The following is a 26,943-nucleotide window of genomic DNA, read 5'->3' on the forward strand; positions in this document are numbered from 1 at the left end:
GGTTTCTCGCCATTTTTTACTGACAAACAAACTGGTTTTCCAGACATTACGGACCATTAAAAAAAACTTGTAGGTACCACTCGATTTTAAATCTCCTTTTCACAACGATAATGGAATAGCATTAACCAAAAAATTTTAAGTTCTGATTGTCCATCCTAACGTAGGGACGTTAGGATGGACAAGGATCGAACAAACCGTAAAATTGACAAATCGATTTGGTCGACTCTTGGCCAAACCGGTTTGCAAACCGGGTTGGGTCTAAATCGGAGTCGACTTGTCCGGTTTGAAAATTTAGCGGTTTGACTCATCACTAATTTCAAACATAGCAGAGAGAATCATACTATCTTTGTCTAACACTAGTACTAGCACCCAAAAGAAAAGGATGAGTATAGTTTTTTTTTTCCTATTTACTGACAAGATTTGGTTGACTCAGTATGATTTTATTGATTTAATGTGAAAATGTGTTAATTTAACAATCATTTCAAATATATACTTGGTCAACCAGATCTTGACAGTAGAAAAAGGCGGCAAATTTGAAAAATGTAGGTGCGAAGGGATATCGTCCCATAGAAAATTTGAATTTCGCGCCTTTTTTTACTGACAAGACTTGGTTGACCAGCTATATCGATCAATTTATTAACTTTAAATTACCGTAGATGCAAGTTTATTTTTTATGAACGCAACTTTAAAGTCACGCAAAGATTTGGCGCCAAATCGCGTCAACTGTCAAACAACCGTTCATAGTTGTTGATCGCGTTTGTAAATGCGTTTATTTCTTTGTTATTTCATTTTATAAGTTTGTTATTGTTTCATAATCCATAAAAATGGAAGATGGTGAATTTGATCAAAGGTTGCGTGACTTACAAAGAGAGTACCTCGAGTTCTTGGACGATGAAGTGAGTACGATACTAAAGTAACCTCAAATGTATTGTTTAGCATCATTATTGTAAAATGGTCGTGGTTTTGTTACATTTTCTAGGAAGACCAGGGTATTTACATGGAGAAGGTGAAGCAGATGATAGCGGACAAGTCGAAGCGGCTGGTCGTAAACATAAATGACTTGCGGCGCAAGAGCCCAGAGCGCGCGAAGAACTTGTTGGAGAACGCGTTCGAGGAGCAGATCGCGTTCCAGAAGGCGCTGAAGGAGTACGTGTCGTCGATGGACCCGACCTACGCGAAGGTGCAGGAGGAGTTCTTTGTGGCCTTCTCGGGCAGCTTCGGCACCAAACATGTCACACCAAGGAGTTTGACTTCCAGGTATGTGCTGGTCATATTTTTTATAGCTTTAAATCTGCAAAAAACAGATATAGTTTGTCCAAGGACTGTCTCATTTCAAACATAGACACATAATCATACTGTGTTTCTCTTAAGCCCCATCTCCATATCGCGCGGCAAACTATCGAACATTGGCTCGGGCGGCACCCGCGCGCAATGGATACCGGGCTTTACACTAGTACCATAGTACTAGCACCATGATGAGTATAGTATTTTTTGTTCTTATTTACTGACAATTTGGTTTGACCAAAAAACATGAAACAGGAAAAAAAAATCTAATTGGCTGTACCAGCCATAATAAGATGGTTGAGTTTAATTATTGGGTAATCAAATGGGATAGACTCCCCCTGTTACCCCTACCCCAACTCCCCCCTCCCCCCTCTCCAATTGACAGTTCATAAGATCCTGTGAGATCCTTGAAAATTGAAACGAATTTTTTTTTTAAAGTGATCCTTGAAATTTGAACAAATACTTTGTTGGTGCAGGTACTTAGGTAACCTGATCTGCGTGGAGGGCATCGTGACGCGCGTGTCGCTGGTGCACCCCAAGGTGGTGCGCAGCGTGCACTACTGCCCCGCCACCAAGAAGGTCATGGAGCGCAAATACACCGACCTGACGTCCTTCGAGGCCTTTCCCACTACTGCCATTTACCCCACCAAGGTAAGTTTTTAGGGTATGAGCTAAGTGAAAACCAGCGTCACGGGTTGCCACGAATGCTGCGGAATTATTGGGGATTCTATTATAGTTTCAAATGTTTTTTATGTCTAAATTCTGCATGTCTTCTTTTTCTTTATGTACTATGTTGTGGCATTAAATAAATGTATTTTCTTTCTTTATTTCAAAAGTGACATACTAAAAAAAGGTGTTTTTTTAAGGATGACGAGGGCAACCCTCTAGAGACGGAGTACGGGCTGTCCCGCTACAAGGACCACCAGACGCTGACGGTGCAGGAGATGCCGGAGCGCGCGCCGGCGGGCCAGCTGCCGCGCTCCGTGGACGTGGTGTGCGACGACGACCTGGTGGACCGCTGCAAGCCCGGAGACAGGGTGCAGGTGGTGGGCAACTACCGCTGCCTGCCCAGCAAGCAGGGCAGCTTCACAGCTGGAACCTTCAGGTATGTTCACTAACACAGCTGCCGCGCTCCGTGGAGGTGGTGTGCGACGACGACCTGCTGGACCGCTGCAAGCCCGGGGACAGGGTGCAGGTGGTGGGCAACTACCGCTGCCTGCCCAGCAAGCAGGGCAGCTTCACAGCTGGAACCTTCAGGTATGTTCACTAACACAGCTGCCGCGCTCCGTGGACGTGGTGTGTGACGACGACCTGGTGGACGCTGCAAGCCCGGAGACAGGGTGCAGGTGGTCAGCAACTACCGGTGTTCTAGGTCTGTTGGTTCAAGGAATGGTTCAATGGCATCAAAGGGAAACAGGCAGAGATGTCACACCATTGCCGTTAATATTCCAGGCCACAAAATGTATGGCCATGCCACTACCCTCATCCTTGATTGAGGCGCCTCCTCTAGCTTGATCTCCACGACACCTGACTGATGCATCTGATGAATTCTGATGTTCGTCTTCACTGGTTTGAATTCGCTTATTCACACGTCCTATTTTTTTACAGAACCATCTTAATAGCCAACAATGTGACCCAGATCAACAAGGGCATGGATCTGGCCATCACCCTCGACGACATCAAGCTTTGCAAGCGCATGGCCAAGAGGAAGACGGAAGACATGTTCGAACTGCTGGCCAAGTCACTGGCTCCTTCCATCCACGGCCACGAGTACATCAAGAAGGCTATCCTGTGCTTACTGCTCGGTGGCATGGAGAAGGTGCTGGCTAATGGCACCAGGCTTCGAGGGTGAGTAGGACAGAACTATTCTAGTTATTTGGTTCCACACAGAACAAGCCGCCTCGCGAGGAAGTTGCGGCACTAAGCTCCAGACCAGCCGCTCGATCCATGAAGACCTGAAGACGTGAGTAGGCCATATTCCAGTACTTGCTGCATGAATAGCAGAAAACTTGTCTTGCTTGAGCTATCGTGGCTGCGCCTTGGGCGAGGTACCGACCGAGCTGCTTCGCGCGGCAGTTTCCTCGAGATTATTTGACTGTTCGATCCGGCCGTTTATCAAAACGCGAGTTATATCAACTAAGAGACACGAAGGTGCTGCGGCATCGTTCCTTATGCTACGAGATCTCTCTTTAGTTGATGTTTATTATCTCTAACCCGAGTTATCGTTCCAGAGACATAAACATCCTGCTGATCGGCGACCCGTCCGTAGCCAAGTCGCAGCTGCTGCGCTACGTACTGCTCACGGCACCGCGGGCGGTCACCACCACCGGCCGGGGCTCCTCCGGCGTGGGGCTGACGGCCGCCGTCACCACCGACCCCGACACGGGCGACCGCAGGTATGAGGAGATAGTTCTCATCGGGATACCCAGGATTTTTTTTCCTTTTTTGCCGTCTGTAATTCTGAGAATTTTTCAGAAATCGATATTTGATGAATCGGAATGGAACCGCTCACGGAGAGCATAACATTCATGGTGTATCATTTTGTGAAGTCAGATTTTCTATTAAGGTCTTTTTTGTGGCACATTTTGAAACATCACGCGACATTTTTATGATTGTACTGATTCGTATCTGCACGTCCAGGCTGGAGGCGGGCGCCATGGTGCTGGCGGACCGCGGCGTGGTGTGCATCGACGAGTTCGACAAGATGTCGGACATCGACCGCACCGCCATCCACGAGGTCATGGAGCAGGGCCGCGTCACCATCGCCAAGGCGGGCGTGCATGCCGCGCTCAACGCGCGCTGCTCCGTGCTGGCCGCCGCCAACCCTGTGTACGGCCGGGTGAGTACTTGACTACAGTCGACAAGATGTCGGACATCGACCGCACCGCCATCCACGAGGTCATGGAGCAGGGCCGCGTCACCATCGCCAAGGCGGGCGTGCATGCCGCGCTCAACGCGCGCTGCTCCGTGCTGGCCGCCGCCAACCCTGTGTACGGCCGGGTGAGTACTTGACTACAGTCGACAAGATGTCGGACATCGACCGCACCGCCATCCACGAGGTCATGGAGCAGGGCCGCGTCACCATCGCCAAGGCGGGCGTGCATGCCGCGCTCAACGCGCGCTGCTCCGTGCTGGCCGCCGCCAACCCTGTGTACGGCCGGGTGAGTACTTGACTACAGTCGACAAGATGTCGGACATCGACCGCACCGCCATCCACGAGGTCATGGAGCAGGGCCGCGTCACCATCGCCAAGGCGGGCGTGCATGCCGCGCTCAACGCGCGCTGCTCCGTGCTGGCCGCCGCCAACCCTGTGTACGGCCGGGTGAGTACTTGACTACAGTCGACAAGATGTCGGACATCGACCGCACCGCCATCCACGAGGTCATGGAGCAGGGCCGCGTCACCATCGCCAAGGCGGGCGTGCATGCCGCGCTCAACGCGCGCTGCTCCGTGCTGGCCGCCGCCAACCCTGTGTACGGCCGGGTGAGTACTTGACTACAGTCGACAAGATGTCGGACATCGACCGCACCGCCATCCACGAGGTCATGGAGCAGGGCCGCGTCACCATCGCCAAGGCGGGCGTGCATGCCGCGCTCAACGCGCGCTGCTCCGTGCTGGCCGCCGCCAACCCTGTGTACGGCCGGGTGAGTACTTGACTACAGTCGACAAGATGTCGGACATCGACCGCACCGCCATCCACGAGGTCATGGAGCAGGGCCGCGTCACCATCGCCAAGGCGGGCGTGCATGCCGCGCTCAACGCGCGCTGCTCCGTGCTGGCCGCCGCCAACCCTGTGTACGGCCGGGTGAGTACTTGACTACAGTCGACAAGATGTCGGACATCGACCGCACCGCCATCCACGAGGTCATGGAGCAGGGCCGCGTCACCATCGCCAAGGCGGGCGTGCATGCCGCGCTCAACGCGCGCTGCTCCGTGCTGGCCGCCGCCAACCCTGTGTACGGCCGGGTGAGTACTTGACTACAGTCGACAAGATGTCGGACATCGACCGCACCGCCATCCACGAGGTCATGGAGCAGGGCCGCGTCACCATCGCCAAGGCGGGCGTGCATGCCGCGCTCAACGCGCGCTGCTCCGTGCTGGCCGCCGCCAACCCTGTGTACGGCCGGGTGAGTACTTGACTACAGTCGACAAGATGTCGGACATCGACCGCACCGCCATCCACGAGGTCATGGAGCAGGGCCGCGTCACCATCGCCAAGGCGGGCGTGCATGCCGCGCTCAACGCGCGCTGCTCCGTGCTGGCCGCCGCCAACCCTGTGTACGGCCGGGTGAGTACTTGACTACAGTCGACAAGATGTCGGACATCGACCGCACCGCCATCCACGAGGTCATGGAGCAGGGCCGCGTCACCATCGCCAAGGCGGGCGTGCATGCCGCGCTCAACGCGCGCTGCTCCGTGCTGGCCGCCGCCAACCCTGTGTACGGCCGGGTGAGTACTTGACTACAGTCGACAAGATGTCGGACATCGACCGCACCGCCATCCACGAGGTCATGGAGCAGGGCCGCGTCACCATCGCCAAGGCGGGCGTGCATGCCGCGCTCAACGCGCGCTGCTCCGTGCTGGCCGCCGCCAACCCTGTGTACGGCCGGGTGAGTACTTGACTACAGTCGACAAGATGTCGGACATCGACCGCACCGCCATCCACGAGGTCATGGAGCAGGGCCGCGTCACCATCGCCAAGGCGGGCGTGCATGCCGCGCTCAACGCGCGCTGCTCCGTGCTGGCCGCCGCCAACCCTGTGTACGGCCGGGTGAGTACTTGACTACAGTCGACAAGATGTCGGACATCGACCGCACCGCCATCCACGAGGTCATGGAGCAGGGCCGCGTCACCATCGCCAAGGCGGGCGTGCATGCCGCGCTCAACGCGCGCTGCTCCGTGCTGGCCGCCGCCAACCCTGTGTACGGCCGGGTGAGTACTTGACTACAGTCGACAAGATGTCGGACATCGACCGCACCGCCATCCACGAGGTCATGGAGCAGGGCCGCGTCACCATCGCCAAGGCGGGCGTGCATGCCGCGCTCAACGCGCGCTGCTCCGTGCTGGCCGCCGCCAACCCTGTGTACGGCCGGGTGAGTACTTGACTACAGTCGACAAGATGTCGGACATCGACCGCACCGCCATCCACGAGGTCATGGAGCAGGGCCGCGTCACCATCGCCAAGGCGGGCGTGCATGCCGCGCTCAACGCGCGCTGCTCCGTGCTGGCCGCCGCCAACCCTGTGTACGGCCGGGTGAGTACTTGACTACAGTCGACAAGATGTCGGACATCGACCGCACCGCCATCCACGAGGTCATGGAGCAGGGCCGCGTCACCATCGCCAAGGCGGGCGTGCATGCCGCGCTCAACGCGCGCTGCTCCGTGCTGGCCGCCGCCAACCCTGTGTACGGCCGGGTGAGTACTTGACTACAGTCGACAAGATGTCGGACATCGACCGCACCGCCATCCACGAGGTCATGGAGCAGGGCCGCGTCACCATCGCCAAGGCGGGCGTGCATGCCGCGCTCAACGCGCGCTGCTCCGTGCTGGCCGCCGCCAACCCTGTGTACGGCCGGGTGAGTACTTGACTACAGTCGACAAGATGTCGGACATCGACCGCACCGCCATCCACGAGGTCATGGAGCAGGGCCGCGTCACCATCGCCAAGGCGGGCGTGCATGCCGCGCTCAACGCGCGCTGCTCCGTGCTGGCCGCCGCCAACCCTGTGTACGGCCGGGTGAGTACTTGACTACAGTCGACAAGATGTCGGACATCGACCGCACCGCCATCCACGAGGTCATGGAGCAGGGCCGCGTCACCATCGCCAAGGCGGGCGTGCATGCCGCGCTCAACGCGCGCTGCTCCGTGCTGGCCGCCGCCAACCCTGTGTACGGCCGGGTGAGTACTTGACTACAGTCGACAAGATGTCGGACATCGACCGCACCGCCATCCACGAGGTCATGGAGCAGGGCCGCGTCACCATCGCCAAGGCGGGCGTGCATGCCGCGCTCAACGCGCGCTGCTCCGTGCTGGCCGCCGCCAACCCTGTGTACGGCCGGGTGAGTACTTGACTACAGTCGACAAGATGTCGGACATCGACCGCACCGCCATCCACGAGGTCATGGAGCAGGGCCGCGTCACCATCGCCAAGGCGGGCGTGCATGCCGCGCTCAACGCGCGCTGCTCCGTGCTGGCCGCCGCCAACCCTGTGTACGGCCGGGTCAGTACTCGAGTACCGTAGTGATAATGGCGTCAAACTATTATATAGCTACAGGATAGGAACGAATGGCGCACTAGACACTTCGGGTCGCTGAGCCAATGAAGTAAGTAAGTATTACTGCTCCTGTCCAGTGGTAAATAAACTGATAAAACTGATAAGCCTACTGTAACAATCTACCTAAAGATTGGACCTTAACCGATATATACGGCATGGATGTTGATGGGATTGTCTGTTTGTCCCCCAGTATGACCAGTACAAGACCCCGATGGAGAACATCGGTCTCCAGGACTCGCTGCTGTCTCGCTTCGACCTGCTGTTCGTGATGCTGGACCTGGCCCACGCCGACCACGACAGCCGCATCTCCGAGCACGTGCTCCGGATGCACCGCTACAGGTATTACTCCGTCAAACCATAGAGAAAAAATACATAGAGTGCTCACTCCATACATCAGTTCAGACTATTCATTTCAGTGTCTACATCTAGCATCGAGTAGCGGAACTATCAGTACTGCTACTTGACAATAGATGTAGCACCGACCGGAAAGTCTTATCTCAACAGCATAAGACTTTCCGGTCGGTGGCGACATCTATTGTCAAGTAGCAGTACTGATAGTTCCGCTACTCGATGCTAGATGCTAATAGTCTTTTTGGTACTAAAACTGATCTATGGAGTGAGCACTCTATGTATTTTTTTCTCTATGGTCAAACTGGGAAAAGAATTCATAGAGTCTGTGCGGAAACAGAAGAGTCGTGGAATGCATGGGGCCCAATACATTCCACGGCTCTTCTCTTTCCGAACGGACTCTAATAGCTACAATTTTATAGTACGTGGCCCCCTACACCAGTTTCCATTTCACGTATTTTTAACAATTTTGTCTGCATACGAGTTTCTGAATTAATTTTCAACAAAATCTATGAAGGAGACCGATTTTTAAGAGAAGTAACAAACATATTATTAATTAAACTCAAATAATGAATTGATGGTTAAAAGCGCAACCCTACTTGCCTTAAAAAAAGTGAAACTATTTTAACTGGTATACCATCCGTTGTGCAGAAATCCGAAAGAGCAAGACGGAGAGGTGCTGCCGATGGGCTCGTCCGTCGAGATGCTGGCCACCGACAACCCCGACCACGGCGAGCTCGAGGTCAGTGGACATTAGGAGTAAGTGGAGCGCTGGAAGCTTTTTACCTCGGAACTCGATTATTCTGAATCCGTTTGCATTGTTCATTTTTTTTACATAACTAAAAAAAAAACCGGCCAAGTGCGAGTCGGACTCGCGCACGGAGGGTTCCGCACCATCAACAAAAAATAGAGCAAAACAAGCAAAAAAACGGTCACCCATCCAAGTACTGACCCCGCCCGACGTTGCTTAACTTCGGTCAAAAATCACGTTTGTTGTATGGGAGCCCCACTTAAATCTTTATTTTATTCTGTTTTTAGTATTTGTTGTTATAGCGGCAACAAAAATACATAATCTGTGAAAATTTCAACTGTCTAGCTATCACGGTTCGTGAGATACAGCCTGGTGACAGAGTAATAGGGTCCCGTTTTTACCCTTTGGGTACGGAACCCTAAAAACAAGATTACCCACCTCTTTCTAATTAGTACGATGAGAAATGGCAGTAGATCACGCCTCTCACGCGACTTCCGTCTCAAGAGATATACTTAGACATGCCTAGACCCGCGGCCACAAACATATTTCCATGAGCAACAGCATCCCGGGCGAGGCGATATGTAATGAACCCTCGTGGACGTCAGCTGACGCTCTGTTGGTGAAGCAATGGCAGCATGCTAGCCGCACATAATTGTTCCGTTATTTACAGGACGCCCAGGATTCAATATACGAGAAATACGACCCGCTGCTGCACGGCAACACGCGCAGCAAGAAGGAGCGCATCCTCTCCACCAAGTTCATGCGCAAGTTCCTGCACATAGCCCGCCTCATGAAGCCCAAGCTCACGCAGGACGCGTCCGACGCCATCGCCGACGAGTACGCCAGGCTGAGGAGTCAGGACACCATGGACAGCGATGTTGCCAGGGTAACTTGTTCTACGGCAATCGATAGATGGCGCCCGTCCACCCTCTATAAGAGAGCTAGGATTCTTTAGGAGCTTTTATAGAGTTTTACATAGGATTATTCTAGTTTACGTATTCAGGTTCTCTCATTTAACTCTTATTGGATTTCGAATCGCAAGCACAATACTGTCTAGTGAAAAATGTCTGTTGAGTCCTATTTTATTTTTAAAAAGTGATAAATTAGTAATTTTAGTATACATAAAAACCATATAAAGACAATTACATTGCAGCAGAAGGCTGATTGAGTGTTTGAGACTACTCCATTAGTACTACATGTGTCGAGTGAACATTCCAAGACTAAACACTTCAACAGTGGCATGGTCAGCTCGCAGCATGTGTGATTAAAATGTTCTTTATTAGGTTTTCATGTAACAGATTTCCATTTAAAAATGTATTTATAACCATCCGGTCGAATATTATCCGTCGTATACAGACGCAGCCAGTAACCGCCCGTACCCTGGAAACCCTGATCCGCCTGGCCACGGCGCACGCCAAGTGCCGCCTCAGCTTCGAGATCACCGCCGACGACGCTCACTCCGCCATAGAGCTCGTGCAGTATGCTTACTTTAAGAAGGTAAGCTTTTTACTTTACGACTTTTGACTCGATTTATTATAAGCCATGTAGTCGCCGAGTATGTTTCAAGCGGCAACACCAACGGCGTCCATATCTGTTCCGGTGACGTCACATCATCGTCGTTTATATAAACCTTGTCGCTGCAACGGAGCTCTCTTGCCAATCAGACGTCGAGTCGTAGACATAAGTATTGCTCACCCCGATTAGGTATATGTATTAATTAGCTAAATGTCGGCTTTTGCTTTGAGTATCCATTATTAATAGTAAAAGTAGCTACTTAAATTATGTTCTAATGTGCTGAAGTTGCTTACATGTCGCATTTAATAAATGAATTAGTTAATGATTAAATATAGTACTTTGCCTTAGTAGTATTCACCCTGTTTAACTATAGGTTAATATAATGCAATAAAGAGTGTCATTCGGTATTAATCTTGTGTTTCTTTCAGCCAGTTAACGATTAATCGTGATACAAGTTTACTTAGAAATCGTGTCGTGTGTTCAACAGGTGCTGACGCGCGAGAAGCGTCGCAAGCGGCGCGCGTCCGGCGACCACGAGGAACCTCAGCCGCGGGCCAAGCGCACCAGGCGACAGGTGACAAATTGAGAATGCTCGTTTTGTACTATTATGTCAGTTATATGGCTACACGTGTCATAATACATTTCCACCAAGTGCCACACGTCTGCCAACAAGTGAAATGTGGAATTGGGCGCCACGTAACGTAATGTACGACGCCACGTTAGACCTTGACGGAGATGGCGATGAGGAAAGACTGACATGAACCAAGAACAAGAGGGATGCCTTTGTCCAGCGGTGGGACACTAGGCTCGTGAATAAAATAAAGCCCCAAAATGTTCTTGAACTTACTCCAAATATCTATGATAATGATATTTCAGGACGGCGCCGAGGGTGAAGACCCGTACACGTACTCGTCCGACGAGGAAGCCGAGCCGGTGCTGCGCGCGGCGCGCGACAGCCGGCCCGAGCCCAGCACCAGGGTCACGAGCTCACAGGAACCCACCTCCATCGACGCTAACAGGTTACGATATACTCGTACAAGTTTCTTAATTTTACACTTTTTTCGTCATATCCTCGAGCCACAAATAAAAACTTGTATATTTGTACAATTTTTATTTGTGAATTCAAAGGTTTTAATTACGTGGAAGACTACTCCCATTATACACAATCGAATATTTTCCTGTCGAGCAATATTTAATGAAAGAATGTTGTTATTAATCCGCAGACTGGCGCAGTTCAAGACGGCCCTCCACTCGTTGTTCCGGTCGGAGCGCGCCAACTCGCTGCCGCTGGCGCGCATCGCCGCGGCCGTCGACGAGCAGTTCCCGCACGAGCAGTTCTCCGCGGGCGAGCTGCGCGCCGCCCTGGACAACATGACGGCCGACAACCACGTCATGCAAGCCGACGACATCATCTTCCTCATCTAACCGCAGCACACACGGTTGTCGCACGCCTAAACACAACATGGCGGCCAGTAACCATCATGGCCGACGACATCTTAGTTCACCGATCCGTCGGAGCTCACTCGTTCACTCGCACTGATGGATTCGTTTTGTCGGCGTGGCTAAAGCTTTGGATTCCTCCGAAAACGGTGCCGTCATATTACGGCCGCTATATAGCGTTGACTGACGTCCCTAGAACGTTGTCTATGTAAACAAGATGGCGCGGTTTCCTAGACGGCGTTACGTTACGTTGATTGTCGACGTAACGTAAGATGACGGCCGTCATGACCTTGTCGATAGTTTCGTGAACGTTTTATTAGGCGCGAAATTCAAATTTTCTATGGGACGTTATCCCATCGCGCCTACATTTTTCAAATTTGCCGCTTTGACCTTGGTGGATGACGGTGTGTTATGGCGCCGTGGTACTTTCCACATGTCGCCACCGTAAAGACGGCCGTCTTTTGCGGCCGCTATATGGCGGCACCGTTTTCGGAGGAATCCAAAGCTTAAGCGATTCATTTTGTATGGGGAAATCCGTGTACCTAAACCGACCCGAATTCATTGCTTTTGAGTAATATCAGTAAACAAGATCAACTGAAAGAAATCAACTCAGTATAATGTTTTCACCTCGTTTAAGTGATTTGATTTTACTCTTTAATAAAATATATCTAAACATTTTGTATCGAAACTACATAATTTGTAACGCCATTACCTCAAATGATCTAGAAATTTGATTCATCTTAATGAAAGTGATAGATAACTAATGTGGAAATCATGTATTGATTCTATCGTTATTGATGGTACAAGTACCAACAGTGCCTTAAAATAAGTACAAATCATCAGCTCATCACAATATTCACAATGTATTGATTGATTGGTGAATCCCGCCTGTAAAGTAAATTAGTGCATTTTGAGAATGCTACTTGTACGTATTAGTTACTGGTACGTGTTAACTATTAAGTTTGTGTTTACTACATTAATCGTAATCGTAAGTTTTGTAATTGAAAAATATTAATAAACCGATTTTCTGTAACATACTTGTTTTCTTTTAATAATAGTAGTTTATGCAACAGTGATATAATAAGGGTTCTTAAAATTCAAGGGTCGAAGTTACAAAACGAGACGTAGTCGAGTTTTGTAAAAAAAGACCCGAGAATTTTAAGAACCAATTATGAGCTGTTGCATACATTACTTTTTCTATGACAGCTGCAGCAAAAAAAAAAAAAAAAAAAAAATATTATTATTAAAAAAAAGTTATTATTAAAAAAAAAGTTATTATTAAAAAAAAAGAGTTATTATTTAAAAAAAATTGAGTTATTATTTAAAAAAAAAAAGTTATTATTTAAAAAAAATAAAGAGTTATTATTGTAAATGAAAACATACCTCTTTCAATCAAGATGATCGGAACTTGTATCTTTAAAAAAAATAAAGCAGTTGTATTATACTCATAAGATGACTGCTAGCAGTCATCTTATGAGCCTATAGACAAAGCATTCAAATGACATTGCTTTAGATATCACTGTCAGTCATTTAATTGACACATTTAAGTGCTGGAGTAGAAAAAAGTTATTATTCACACTATGACAAATTTATAATTGAATTGAGTAGCTAGGGAGACACTAGACAGTGCATTTTGCTCCAGTTTCTTTAAAAATCAAAAACCAAAAAATACTATAACATCAATTTATTGTCATTTCCGGCCCTTCTTGCCCTGTTTGCCAGACTTGGACTTGTTCACCTTCCCCCCGAACACCTTCTTAGGTTTGTTGAAGCTCTTATCCCTTCCCTTGCCTTTATTTCCTTGGAAGTTCCTTCCGTCCTGGTTGTTGTTGAACTTCCTTCCGCCATCTCTGTTATTTTGGAACCCACCTTTCTTGTTGTGGAACTTCCTTCCGCCACCTTCCCTGTCGTCATTATTCCTGTGGAACTTCCTACCGCCGTCCTTGTTTTGGAACTGCCTGTCCTTATTCTGGAAGCGTCCATCCTTGTTTTGCGGACCGCCCTTTTGCCTGGGGTCATATTTCTTCTGCAGTTTCTTGTCGAGTCTCATCTTTTTGAAGCCCCGCACGGAGTCGTCGCCGGCCTTTCGTTTCCGCGGCGCACTGAACAGATCTGAAGTAGACAAAGTTTGACACTTATAACTTTACTATAATGTTAAATGTTATTGAAATCATGCTATTTTGCCAAATATTTCCAGAGTTCGTCAACTATGATATTGATAATAAACTGAACTACAAAAATTGTCCATCGGTGAACGGTACAGCTTTGCAATAAGGTGTACGAGTTACGACAGGGTGGAATATAATTTTACCAGATCGCTGTATATTTTCATACAGCCATTTGTAATTGCTGTATAAAAATATACAGCTATCTTTTCAAAACTCAAATAAGCTACAGTCACAGTCAAATTTGTCAAAATCAAAAGAATGATAATGATAACATGATGCTCGGATACACAGACAATCCAACCTCTAGACATAGCATAGTCGCGCTACCCCCTCTGCCACACATACGGTAGCGTTACTCCATCTTCGAGTCAATCCCGTGCCGTGATCGGTCCGTGTCCTTGAACGGACCAATCACGGCACGGGATTCGCTCACCTCTTCCCCCCGCACCCCCGTATTTTTGGCAGCATCGGTTTCATGAAAGAATTGGCCTAAGCTCAGTCTAGAGGTTGGATTGTCAGTGGTTACCATGGTCGGGCTCTGCGCCGACGGCCTCGCGGTAGTGCTGCGCGTCGTCGTCGGCCTCGGCCTCGTCGGCCTCGTCGGCGGCGGCGCGGGACTCCGCGTCGGCGAGCTCCATCAGCCGCTGGCTCTCGGTCACCTCGCGCTTCTTCAACATGCCTTCCAGCGCCTTCTGCTTCAGTTCCTCCTTCTCCCTCTGATACAATCGAAAATATTGGATTAAAAGTTCGCGTCCGATTACCGCTAATATGGTATACCATGGATCTATACATATATTCATATTCTGAAAATGAGAGGTCCCATATTGCTATGCCATTCACATGGCGTCAATTAAAAATAGGTGCCCTAAATTTGAAAATTCAATTGCATCGATTATAAAACCTAGGTCGTTCATAAATAATGATGTAAACAGGCATATAAAAAGTGAAGTCAGATCAAAATATCAGAAGAATATAGATTGGTTTAAAATGTCATGTTAAAAATGACCTGTTTCCGCTTGACGTTCTGGTCCTGCTGCGCCTTGCGGCTCTCCTTCTGCTTCTTCTTGGCCTCCCGCTTCTTCTTGATGGCCGCCTGCTCCCGCTCGCTCTTCTCCACCAGCTCGTGGAACACCACCTCGCCGTCCATCAGCCCGTCCTCCACCTGATACATGTTCATTATTAGCGTGATACCGCTCTGGACCGAGCAAAGTGGCGTGCTTTCGTGTTGGAGGCCGAGACTCATTCTGGTCATCGTGCCAGCCAAGCAGGGATCGGATACCGGTATTTTTTGTATGGGAACGGAAACGGTATTTTTTCGTTCTTTGCTAATTACTTCATTTCTAATTGAGCAATCTAATAATACGAAGTCGTAACCTAAAAACACAACTGAGTCCTACATTTCGAGTATAAAATAATTCGAAAAATATGGTTATTTCTAAGTTTTTGCAAAAAACCGGTTCCGATCCCTGCAGCCAAGTAAGTATTAGATAAATACATTTTACGCCAACCACCAGGATGTGAAGACATCTAACGGTAACGGTAACCATAACAAGATCGCAAAAAGACGCGACGCCTCATGACGTGAAACGAGCGATGAAGTAGAAGCACTTTTGACGCTGCGTTGGCCCATTGTCTTGACACAAGGTAGTGTCAGGGACCATTGATTGACCTCGTTGCAATAAGGTTGAAGTTACCTTGATGAGCTGTAGAGATATCCTCGGGCCGAGCTCGTAGAGCCGCAGGGCGGACTTGGAGTCCTGCGCGGCGCCTCGTGAGGCGAGCGCCTGGGGAAGGAGCACCTGTGACGCCGGGTCGTCCTCGAACTCGCTCTCGGATAGTAGGGCCGCTCTGTCCATGCAAATGTGTAGAGCGTTATAATAAACCGTCTTCAAAGCTTACAGAAATATGTGTAAAACTGTGTAAAACAAAAAAATGCTTACTTGTCAAAGAATTCTGACATGTCTTTGCAGCGATTTAAATTTGGTATTTTGCCTTGAACCACCTGGAAAAAAATATTAACATTAACATATTATTAAAAATGTCAATTCTAAGGTCTACTCGTCGCAGCTGTCAGAGATATATGTGAAACAATAAATGAGAAACGTTTTCGAGGATTGTACCTTCTTGGTGCCCTTATTGAGTCCCACGGGCGTGGCGCGGATGACGTAGTGTCGCAGGTCGATTATCTTTGTCGACGGGTTGTAGTTCATCAACACGCAACGCCGGATATTCTTTAATTTCACCTGAAATTAACAAAAAAATATAAAATTTTTAAATAGGACAATGGTTAGACTTTGAATTACCTTTTCTTTCTAAGATGTAGAAAACATGTTCAAGTTTTTGAAATTTAAACAAGCCGGTAGGAATCGAGTTCTATGGGAGCTCCGCCACTGATGCTTGCAGAAATCAGTTAGATAGACTTTTCGGAACATTCAGATCAAATTCCCTTTTTGGTCAGTGTTGAAAAACATCATTAGGAAACCGAACTCCCAACAAGGCCTAGTATCCCCTCTAATTTGGCAGATCTGACAGTGGTCACTTTCCCAAAAACTGGTACCTGCGCGAATCCTTGGGCTCCTTTAGGATGCAACTGGGCAAGTGCTAAGATGAGAGGACATACCGTGGTGATGTTGATGGTGGGGAACATGTTCTGGAACATGGTGGCCATGAGCTTCATGTGCATGCCCTCGCCGGAGAAGGAGTTGAGCACGATGAGCGGGGCGTGCTGGAAGGCCTTCATCATGACGTACTGCTTGCGGAGGGAGGACACCACGTCGCGCGCGAGGCTGTACTGGAAGTCCAAGATTCTTTTTTACATTTATCATAATCATCATCATATTATCTGCCACGGGGAAATTATCCTAATGTTGAAGGCTCGAGACCTCAGCCCCCTCCCCCTACTAGATGGTGTTCTCAAATTATGGCACTATGCAATTAAAACTGCAGGAGGCCATGCGCTTGTCGGGGAACAGAACCCTATGGAGGAACCTGGTCTTCAAGAAGGCCATGATGTCACGATCCTCAGTATTGAGGGATCGACTGAAGAAGAATTATCTGCCAACAGATGGCCACCCACTGGACAATGACATCGCCCATGCCAATAATATTCCGGCTCCCACTGCCCCCCAGGATCGTTAACAAGGATATATTATATCCACTTCAGTACATTCTTGTGTCACATAGACATAGTTTTATAAGTGGCAATAAGAAATTACACGTGAACCTAAAAGATCCAACTCATAGGGTGTGTCCAAATCTAGCAATAATTATCTTTCACACCTGCGTTCACATTGTGTGTAGTCTTTAGTTTAAATCGAAGTGGGTTTTCTAATTACGTATCTCATTTTAAAGCTACATATAAAAATTTATGACAGAAAACAAAAACTAAGTTGTGACAGAGCCGTACATGACAATGAAATCACTTTTGACCTATGTAAAACTATTTTTGAATAATACTTACATTATGTATTTTGAAGGTGAGTGTGGGCCCGCGCGGCAGGCGCGCGAGCCGCATGTAGGAGCCCTGCTCGGTCTCCGTGAACACCATCATGTGCGACACATGCAGGTAGCCCGACACCGACAAGAAGTCCTTGATTGTGTTCTTCTTCCTTTCCTGAAACATCATTTGTGTTTACTTTACCCAAATAAAAAAACTCCTACTTATTAGAATTGGTACAAGAGAAAGCCTATAACTTCAAGGATTTCTGAGGTATATAAAAAGATTGATCATAAACACAAAATTAATACTGCTTTATTATAATTATAATGTGTTACTGGTTGTCATGATTTCAGTACCTACATACTGTCGATTGAACCAAAACAAAACCACCAGTACAACCACATTATACATATTCACACACTTCTATACTATACATTTTAATGAGGAACAATCGCAGCGGAGAAATAAACGCAGGTGGCTTGAATTAATTTACCCCAAAATTCGTTCCGAAATAATTCATAAAGTGTAAACAAAATATTGGTGACTTACTTTAAGCTGTGACGCTGTGAACGGCTCCATAATCTTGCGAAAGTCCTTGGTGAGGTCGACGAGATCCTTGCCGCAGTGCCCGCGGTGGATCACGAACGAGTGCGGCGCCTTCACCAGCGTCTCCGGCTCCAGGCTTTGCTTCGTCGTGCTGTTTTTCTTCGCACATTTTCCTTTACGCTTACCCATCGTATGCGTGTATTTACAACAATAAATAAAACTAAACGCGGAAGTTTATTCGTAGTTTCCACTTAATGTAAATTACATATTGTTTAGGATTTGTGGAGTAAAGTATCCGATCCTCTTAATTTTGAGGTTATTTTACGAAAAGCACACGAGTTTGACAACTGGCGGTAGATTGACAGTACATACATGTAATGAGTGTGTTTTGGAATTTGGATAGAATGTTATTTATGGGTAGAAAAATACATATTTTCATCAGTGTTGCTAGATCCTTTGATACATGCAAACATCTTACAGAACAAATCCGACGAATTAGACGACCGGTCTGGCCTAATGGGTAGTGACCCTGCCTGTGAAGCCGCGGTCCTGGGTTCGAATCCCGTAAGGGTATTTATTTGTGTGATGAGCACAGATATTTGTTCCTGAGTCATGGTTGTTTTCTATGTATTTGTTATATATATCGTTGTCTGAGTACCCACAACACAAGCTTTCTTGAGCTTACCGTGGGGCTTAGTCAATTTGTGTAAAAATGTCCTATAATAAAAAAAAAATAGGGACAAAATTAAAACACCGAAAACAAATCAAAACAGCTTTATTTCCTGCTGGTTCATTTAATTGTAGACTTCCATACGCGCACATGAAATACTACGCTATTTCATACATACTCTAGTCTCGTTGTGTCTCTAGCTAGTTGAATCATTACTAATGCAGAATGCAGGTACAGCCATAGCAAAGAACCGACACGTAAAAAAGGTGTAATTTTCACTAATTTTTCTAAAAATATTTAAATTATAAACTTCTATACTGGGCGAAATAAGGACTACTAAAAATCATAGTGATGCCAGCACCTAATTTTTAGAAGAGAAATATTTTGGCGATCGGTTCTTTGTCTGCCTCTACTCACAAGAGACTGAATAAATAATTACACTGATTATGTGACTTATCCATCATCAAAACGGGGTTGTACGAGAGGATATTATGACTAACCACTAAGGTTACCTAACCGGGGAACCAATGTTCAATAACACCATCGTGGTTCTAATTATACTGGTTAACCAAGAAATCATGAAATTTTATGCGTGGTACTGCCACAGCTTTGTGTCTTCATACAAAATTGAAGTATTGAATTTGTCAGGGTACACAGTATTCACACAATTGATAGGGCCATCTCATCTCAGACACGTCTGAATAAAGAAGGCCAGTGAAAGCTAAATTATATGAAATTCCACAATGTCGATCATAGACTCGGATTTTATTCAGGTCACTGTAAATTGACAATTGAATAAAAACCATTTCTGAAATGATTCAAAACCATACATATTCAGATTAATAATGTAGTCGCGTCTGTAGTGACCGATAGCCTGGTTTATATGTGCTTCTATGAATCTAGTTAGGTACTCTAGATTCACCTACCTGTGTGTAAATGTTAGCACGACGTCATATTTCATTTTTGTATGATGTCACTTATTCTAAGTGGCCATGGTGAACGATGGTTTGATTATCTATCCTATGTTATAGTACAATAAAGTGCAATATCGTTTAATACCCAACTATTCTAACTTGGATTAGATCTGAAAGTAACCTCGCCGACCCGTGGGTCATATTAGCTAGCTATGCACCTAAATTGACCAACTCGAGATAAATACAAACGGTGCTTAAAGTTCCCGTTAAAAACGTAAACAGCGATCCGTCGAGGACTGGCGACGGGAGTTATATTAGTTATTATTAAATCACAATAGAGGGCGCAGCAGCCCCGTGATGAAAAGCTCCTATTTACTCCCTATTACAAGTATCAGCTATCAACTATGCTAGTTTAAATATTTTATCATAAAAAAAGATGTACAATGGACAATGGTCTGTTGGTTATATCTGTCGAGCAAACTTAATATACAGGACTTGAAATCATATAATCGTAAGAAATATGTATACAAAAATAAAGTTTTAGAATCAGTTGAAGGGTTGTGCTAAGTAAGAAAACATAGAACCCATTCCATTTAAAAGTGTATTTAAAAAAAATAAGGTTCTTTTACTTTCATACTTTAAAAACAACACTTCAATAATTTTAATTTCAAGAAATGCATTAACAATTCGTATAACGTCGTTATGTATCACAAATCATTAATTTAAACCTTAAGCTAAGAAAATAAATCATCTTATTGGAGCGTCCAACAGTGGCGCAGCTGGCAACACTTTAGTTCTGTTTTATGCCGCGCCACTTGATGGCGCTAGTATCGGGTGCACTTTAAAAGCAAGGATTATGCGTACTTCACGTAAAATACAGGCAAGACGTATATCCTAAAAATGCCTTATTGTTTGGTAATAAGGGCTATGCTAGTGCACCCGGCGTGACAGAGACAGATATAAGCAACAGAGAAGTTAGGCTAGTGAGGTGAATGCGCCCCCACGGCAGGGGTGGGGGGCTGAGCGGGGCACGCCGCTGGTTGTTCATTGAAATAGAAAAAACACAACAAAAAAATGTTAATCAATAAATAATGACGGAATACTGATAAGTTTGTTAAACACGAGCCAAATAAACGTTATCAGTTTTATTTTGTAAGTACTAAAATAGTAAAAGGCAAAAGATTACCAACAAATTAACATCTCAGTATCACCCAAATTAGTTAAATCAAGATATTATTTAATTAGTATATGAACGAATCCACCCTTCTAATTTACGTTAGACTGTAACATACGGTTACAACGAACCATCAAATAAGCAAGTTGATATTACCCCTACCCCTTTTAATAAAATGATAAAAAAGTAGTTACATTTAAATTACTTTAACTGGCTAGATTTTACTGCGAGGGAAAAGCAAAGTAGTAAATAAAAAGCCTATTTAAACATCCCTTTTACTACCTAAACCTAAACTAGAAAGTTCCTATGGTCACAAATGTGCACTTTCCTGTCAAAAGTTTCCATATATATACTGAAACTACAAATAGCTTTTTGTTTCAGTTTAGACAGTAAAAGGTGTGTTTCATTTTGAACTAGCGTTTAAAGATTGAGCGAAACAATGCAATGATTGTATGAACCTACCATGGAGATATCATTTATAGAAAATAGTTCCATGTATGTAAGACTGCCGTGACTGTCGGCAGGCCCCGCCCTACTGAGCAAGCTACCGTGTAGTTGCAGCGTTATACAACAAGTATTGTTTAGTGCAAACATGAGAGGCACGAATGTTGCGTTCGGAGAAACTTGAAAGATTTAAACAAGATGTCATGGCTAAGGTCCGAGTTTATTAATGTGCTGATTGATATAGTAATTAAATAATAATGAATTTAAATCAGCATCACGCGAAATATTTTGCCAAAAGCCTTATGAAGTTATGAGTGAAAATGATGTTCTGATACATTTGCTTTTGCTCTGAAACTTCCACGCAGAGATCCACATAGTATAGATACAATGGGTACATACAATAGTGTCGAGATTTGATTTTTGGCGTGCCGTGGAAGCTCCCAGCGTCTTGTCCCGCACCGAATAAAAACGTCATCCGTTACAAAGCATCACAAAAATACTACAAACAAACGTGTAGCAACAGAATTGTTAAAACCGAGCACAAATCGATAAATGATTAACAAAATAAGTATGTTTATATGCGGTGTGTCGCGGCGCGGGTGCTGCGGCCGCTGGACGTGCGGCGGCTTAGTGCTGGTCCATCTGCAAGCAAAACGTGCCGTCAGCAATGTAGTCACATGGGGCGGGGTACTACCAGGTACTGCAGTTTCAAGCTGTGCATGTGTAGATAAGCGTGTAAGCGAATTGAGGGAATAAATCACTAATTAATTGTCTACAAATCTCCTCAGTTGGAGAAACAGTTTAACGTAAGAAAAAGTATTTGTCTCTCGCTATTACTGTTCTGTGTTGGGTACGTTTTGTTGATTTTAGTGTTTTATTGTTCGGTTATTTATTATGATACAAGCGCTTACACCTGCGTGCACGCTTCTCTATACTGCGATGCCGGATGAGATATGACGATAGTGTATGATTTAAAACTTATTATAATATAACATTACATATTATGAAATAATGTTATACTTATTTATTACCTATTCCTCGAAAAGGAAAAATCATTAGCAAAACCCAACGCATCAGAATAGGTCGATATGAATTTCTCAGTCTTTACAAGTAAATTTCTAGAAATAACAATGTTTGTACTACTTATAACAATCCTGATAAGTTTATTATGGCTAAAAAAAATCAGTTGTTAAACGAATTCAAAATCACTCTTCAACCATTTTTAGTATCCGATACGTTGAGCGAGCTGTGAGAAGTATCGTCGTGCGATGCTCAGAGCACCCGGCGCCACACGGCGCGCTTGAAGCGGAGCACCACGCACGCCAGCGAGACCGACAGAGGCCGAGGCGGACTCCATTGCTTACACTCGTCCGAGTCAAATGCCTTAGGATCCTAAGATTAATTTTTGTACTTAGCAGAGTTGTCCGCTAACGAAATAACATTCATTTAAATAATGGAAGTCGTCGCCTCGATGTCCAAATCACAGTCGGTGAGGTTTCGATGATAGACTGACATTTGCAGTCTCTTGAAACGGTCCGGCGGTTGTTGAGTTAATTGGATTTCAACTTTTAACTCTGCCCGAGCGTAGATTATTTGCTAAAGGATTTGGTAGGAATTTATTTTTATGCTGAAGATTCTATGAATGTCCTAGTATCAAGTCTCTTTGGCAAAAATTACAATTTCAATAACAAAAGGCTCATAATTCAAGTCACCTATACAGCTAGCCGTATAAACGAATAGAAGTGTATCTTAGATGACTAAGATGACATCACCTCTCTACAGGCATATGTGAATCGAGGTGTTAGGTCGTAAGATAGTTTGTGGAAAATACCTATGAAATAAGATATATTTCTGCACAGTATAATTATTTAAACACATGAAAATTCAAAGTATCAAAACAGAGGCTTTGGGTTTTTAACCTTTTTCCAGGCCACTCTAATCTACAAGAATTTTCCAATTAAATATTCATATGAAAATTAGCCACATTTCCTGAAAATCCAATCTAATTTAAACCTTAAATCGGCTTGCTAGAGTTGCTAGGGTTGAAATCCTATTGGCGCGTATGTGGCCGATAAATCGTACTATGCCTGGAAAAGGGTCACAAACCATTGTTAATGTGACATGTCATGTTACCTGCTCCTGTCCGTTGGCTTCCTGTGACTTCATCACGTCGGGCAGGTCCGGGGGGGAGGAGTACGGGGTCAGATCCAGAGCTTCAAATTCGCCACTTTCCTTTCTGTTAACACAAAAAAATCTGTTAATGATATAATCCCTTAGGGTGCTTTGAGGTGCAAACTGAGGACTGTTATAACAGTTTTGAATGATTCACAGTTAGTTTCACTAGACTTATATCATATCGACCGGGATATGAACCGTGATTCCCTTCCGGCAAAAGAGTCGCCTCACTGTTAGGTCGCAACAATAGCAGGTTATAAGTAGTGGGATGAGGTAGTTCCCTATATAAGTAGTGGGATGAGGTAGTTCGACACTTCGAAGATATTATGCATCAGTTTTAATTTTGGGTGAAGTCGTATTTGTTTTCCAGATACTCTGAAAATTATTAATTGCCCGAGCGTTAGCGAAGGTCTCCCTTCCAGCTTGGGCAAAAATTCTTTCGTATTTCCGGATGTTCTCCTGTACAGGTCGCAATTCTCAACCGATTATCGAAAAGTGAGTAGTTTTTATCGCGCGCAACTCGAGACGCGGATTAAACAAATAGCCGGGTCCACACAGAGCGATCATACGCGCGAAACAATTTCCTCGCGCACAAAACGGCCAGCGTCGCGTGCGCCGCCTCGGCCGAAGCACGCCGTCTACACTGGCCGTTTTGTGCACGAGCTTCGCGCGTATGCTCGCTCTGTGTGGACCCGGCTAACCAAGTTGTGATTTTGGTATTGTAAAATCTAGTGATGGAGACCACGATTATATTTCTCAGATGAAAAAACAAAAAACAAAAACGCAATCTAAAGAGTTAATTATTGGTTATATGTATTAATTAATTTGATTCTCACAACCTTTGAACACGACATATGATGCATATTTCCGTAGGTAGCGACTAATATCATTACTGCACGGATTAGCCGCTATCTTATCTTTGGACGAATCGGTGTACTATTGCGGATCTACATTATCATTGATTCTAGGACACATGTAGCAATACATCTGTATTACAAGAATTGCTCATTTAATGGTATAATTAATACTAAAATCAATGTAAAAAAAAATTGTATCATTGAACGTCTGGCTGATAGACATCTCAGGCCATTATAGGGCGGGCGCTTTCTTTGCCCAGAGGCTGTCTGGCGGTGCAGAGGGGTAACGCCGCTAGCGTTCTTATGACCATGCCAGAAGGGGGTGATTGGGGGAAGTATATTCACTCCGCCAGGGTCGTGTTCACGTCTTCATGAGCTGGCTATCCTTATTGAACAGTATTTGGCTCAGGGAAGGAGTCTTTGAGAAGATAACCAGATTTACTCACCTTAGAGCAAGTCCAATGGGTGCCGGGCACTGAGCTTTAGCTGTAGCCGAGGTGAGTCCGTACTCTGCCAGGGTCTTCTCGTCTTCCATGAGCTGGCTGTCCTTGTTGAATAGCATCTGACTCGGGGGAGGAGTCTTTAAGATGCCTGCATACATAAACATCACCCTATGTTTCAATATTCTAAGACAATATAACATTTTTATGGTGACAAGTAGAGTAATTCGCCAGTAACTGGCCACCCTAAACTAAAAATGAATTCTATTCACCTATAAACAGAATTCATTTTTAGTTTAGGGTGGCCAGTTACTGGCGAATTAACCTATAGCATTAAAAACACCAAATTAAAAAAGTTAAATTGATATTTTAAAATAAATTCTTATCATAATATGGACAAATTTAAAACAGACGAAATGACTCCAGCCAGCCTATTATGGATAGCTTTATCCATCTTTATCCACGTGATAAAATAATTGTCACTGTTTAACACCGTGGGAAAGAAAGTGACGGACACCGTTTTATCACGCTGTCACGTAGACAAGAACAACCATCATATCCGTACAGCAGCATATATGTATTACCATAATATATATTAAAGAGTACTCATTTTAATTAGCTTATAATCCGTCTTAAACCATTTAGGGTTTACTTTACATTTCACATTTCCAAATTAGCTTCTACCATAAAAGGCTCAACACAATTAAAGACCATGAGACATTGACTGTAACAAACAACTCATTATAGGGACAGTATAATTTGCATGTGGATTCTGTGTAATTAAAAAAAAAGTTGTCCCAGCCCCAAAAGGACAGCTTGGATATTATATTTAGTTGTGATTAAATGCACACCGTGTATGCCTTGCTCTTGCCTCTCACATTTTTATCACATGTTGACAGAGTCTCTGGCTCCCGCACACACAATAATTAAAAGTTGTGATACACACATAAAGAGATACATCATACAAGTATTACCAAAAGCGATACTAGTTCGTCACAGCATTGGAAATAAAATCTTCAACCTTGGATAAAATGCATGAAAGTAACAATGTAAGTTGATTGACTAATATTGTTTTCTACCCATTTTAAACAAGCTGTAAGTTTTACTTTTGTATTGTAAGTGTAAGCACTGTACTGGAAGAATGTAACACAGGAACTGAGGTTTACAAATTACAACCAATCATTACAATAGGTATTTGAAATCTAAGTTTAGGTGTTTTGCTTGTTTAATTCATAAAGATATGCTGTCTAAGAAATATTTTAAGAAAGTACTCTTACGAAACATGGCACAAGACCAAATCTTATATTTTAACACCAATATAAAACATGTTTTTAATCGATGTTTGTATTATTACAAACATGGTGTTTTTCAGTGTTTTGAATTAATGTTCCGAATTCACGACCTGGTTCCCTGAAAAACACCTACGGCGCCAATTTGGTATGTACAATATTGTAGTTGGTCAGCTGATTCCTTTCCAGTCCAGGCTTTCGAGAAATAATGAGGCAGTAAACATAGTATAAATCGAACGCTAACCGACTGACACTGTCCAGGACTAAAAATAGACCTTTCTCAAATCATTCGAGACGCACTCACCTTCAATCATTTTCTTTAATTCCAGTACCGTTGTCGTGTCTTTAGCGTCCGTGAAGATGGTTAATTTTTTTCGCCTAATCATTAGAAAGACATCCTGAAAATAAATTTATTTTTGAGGTTACATGTCGAGTCGAAGTAATATATATGACTTTACAACTGAAATAGATGCTTGGTATCCTATTATATTGCATGAGCTTACCATTTTTGAGATTATATTTAGTAAGTAATAACCATTTATTTTAAAAACGCTACCCTTTGAGGCGTAGGTACGAAACTCAATTGACTGGACTTGACTGGAGATTCGATTCTCATTTGTTGAATTCGACAACTTTGCTTAGGTGCTGATTGGCGGTAATGTGGAGCGCCTGGTATGTAATTGGTGGAAAAAGTATTGAAGGATACGACTCAACCAATGAAGTCACTAGATGATGACGACATTTTTTTTTGGTTTGAGTTATCTCACCCGGATGTTTGTTAATTTAGCCGAATTTATTTTTATTTAACAAGAGAAATACGAAATTCGCAATATGCGGGTATCTGGGGGCACCTTGGAGGATACAACTAAATTTGATTATATCCTCCAAGGGGGGCACGGCAGTGCCCCTGCCAAGTCGAGCATCTTCCTCATTTACTCCAATGAAGGCGTAATTAGCGCGAAAGAGAAAGATGTCCGCAATTTGCGAAATTTGATTTTCGGGATTGTTAGCACAAGACTTTTTAAAGATAATCCGATACCAATCGAGTTTATTTCACATCTTACAATGTAATATACGCGTACCAACGCATACGTTATTATAGTGTGTCAAAGGTCTATTTGATTTCAAACATAGACAGAGAGAATCATACTATCTTTGTCTTACACTAGTACTAGCACCCAAAAGAAAAGGATGAGTATAGTTTTTTTTGTTCCT

At 45.1% G+C, this 26,943-nt stretch overlaps 3 protein-coding genes across 3 annotated transcripts; 1 reads left to right on the forward strand and 2 right to left on the reverse strand.

The window, feature by feature from the left end:
* Positions 1 to 703: 703 nt before the first annotated feature.
* Positions 704 to 11,597, forward strand: LOC134656674 (DNA replication licensing factor Mcm3). The gene is made up of 14 exons (XM_063512223.1): positions 704 to 896; positions 980 to 1,257; positions 1,761 to 1,935; positions 2,151 to 2,389; positions 2,893 to 3,132; positions 3,516 to 3,680; positions 3,925 to 4,123; positions 7,749 to 7,897; positions 8,558 to 8,648; positions 9,328 to 9,543; positions 10,014 to 10,154; positions 10,660 to 10,746; positions 11,049 to 11,191; positions 11,396 to 11,597. The coding sequence occupies exons 1-14, from the start codon at positions 825 to 827 to the stop codon at positions 11,595 to 11,597; spliced, it is 2,397 nt and encodes a 798-aa protein (XP_063368293.1). The 5' UTR covers positions 704 to 824.
* A 1,684-nt stretch (positions 11,598 to 13,281) lies between these two features.
* Positions 13,282 to 18,106, reverse strand: LOC134656691 (protein Peter pan). Its single transcript, XM_063512224.1, has 9 exons — positions 17,769 to 18,106; positions 17,241 to 17,393; positions 16,401 to 16,571; positions 15,901 to 16,023; positions 15,721 to 15,782; positions 15,475 to 15,628; positions 14,787 to 14,942; positions 14,307 to 14,496; positions 13,282 to 13,724 (listed from the first exon to the last, which is right to left on the reverse strand). The coding sequence occupies exons 1-9, from the start codon at positions 17,952 to 17,954 to the stop codon at positions 13,303 to 13,305; spliced, it is 1,617 nt and encodes a 538-aa protein (XP_063368294.1). The 5' UTR covers positions 17,955 to 18,106; the 3' UTR covers positions 13,282 to 13,302.
* Positions 18,107 to 21,437: 3,331 nt separating this feature from the next.
* LOC134662083 (elongin-B) lies at positions 21,438 to 26,389 on the reverse strand. The gene is made up of 5 exons (XM_063518353.1): positions 26,232 to 26,389; positions 26,033 to 26,126; positions 24,446 to 24,590; positions 23,101 to 23,203; positions 21,438 to 21,609 (listed from the first exon to the last, which is right to left on the reverse strand). The coding sequence occupies exons 1-5, from the start codon at positions 26,232 to 26,234 to the stop codon at positions 21,595 to 21,597; spliced, it is 360 nt and encodes a 119-aa protein (XP_063374423.1). The 5' UTR covers positions 26,235 to 26,389; the 3' UTR covers positions 21,438 to 21,594.
* Between the last annotated feature and the right edge of the window lie 554 nt (positions 26,390 to 26,943).

Source organism: Cydia amplana, chromosome 2 (genome assembly GCF_948474715.1).
Source record: "Cydia amplana chromosome 2, ilCydAmpl1.1, whole genome shotgun sequence".
Lineage (NCBI taxonomy): Eukaryota > Metazoa > Arthropoda > Insecta > Lepidoptera > Tortricidae > Cydia > Cydia amplana.

Coding starts and splice junctions, on each gene's coding strand:
- LOC134656674 (XM_063512223.1), top strand. CDS start 825: ATGGAAGATGGTGAATTTGATCAAAGGTTGCGTGACTTACAAAGAGAG. Junction 1,258..1,760: donor CCAAGGAGTTTGACTTCCAG/GTATGTGCTGGT, acceptor TTGTTGGTGCAG/GTACTTAGGTAACCTGATCT. Junction 8,649..9,327: donor CCGACCACGGCGAGCTCGAG/GTCAGTGGACAT, acceptor CGTTATTTACAG/GACGCCCAGGATTCAATATA.
- LOC134656691 (XM_063512224.1), bottom strand. CDS start 17,954: ATGGGTAAGCGTAAAGGAAAATGTGCGAAGAAAAACAGCACGACGAAG. Junction 16,024..16,400: donor CCACCATCAACATCACCACG/GTATGTCCTCTC, acceptor TGTTAATTTCAG/GTGAAATTAAAGAATATCCG. Junction 13,725..14,306: donor CGGCGCAGAGCCCGACCATG/GTAACCACTGAC, acceptor TGTCTACTTCAG/ATCTGTTCAGTGCGCCGCGG.
- LOC134662083 (XM_063518353.1), bottom strand. Junction 24,591..26,032: donor ATTAAAGAAAATGATTGAAG/GTGAGTGCGTCT, acceptor TTATGTATGCAG/GCATCTTAAAGACTCCTCCC. Junction 23,204..24,445: donor CCCATTGGACTTGCTCTAAG/GTGAGTAAATCT, acceptor TTGTGTTAACAG/AAAGGAAAGTGGCGAATTTG.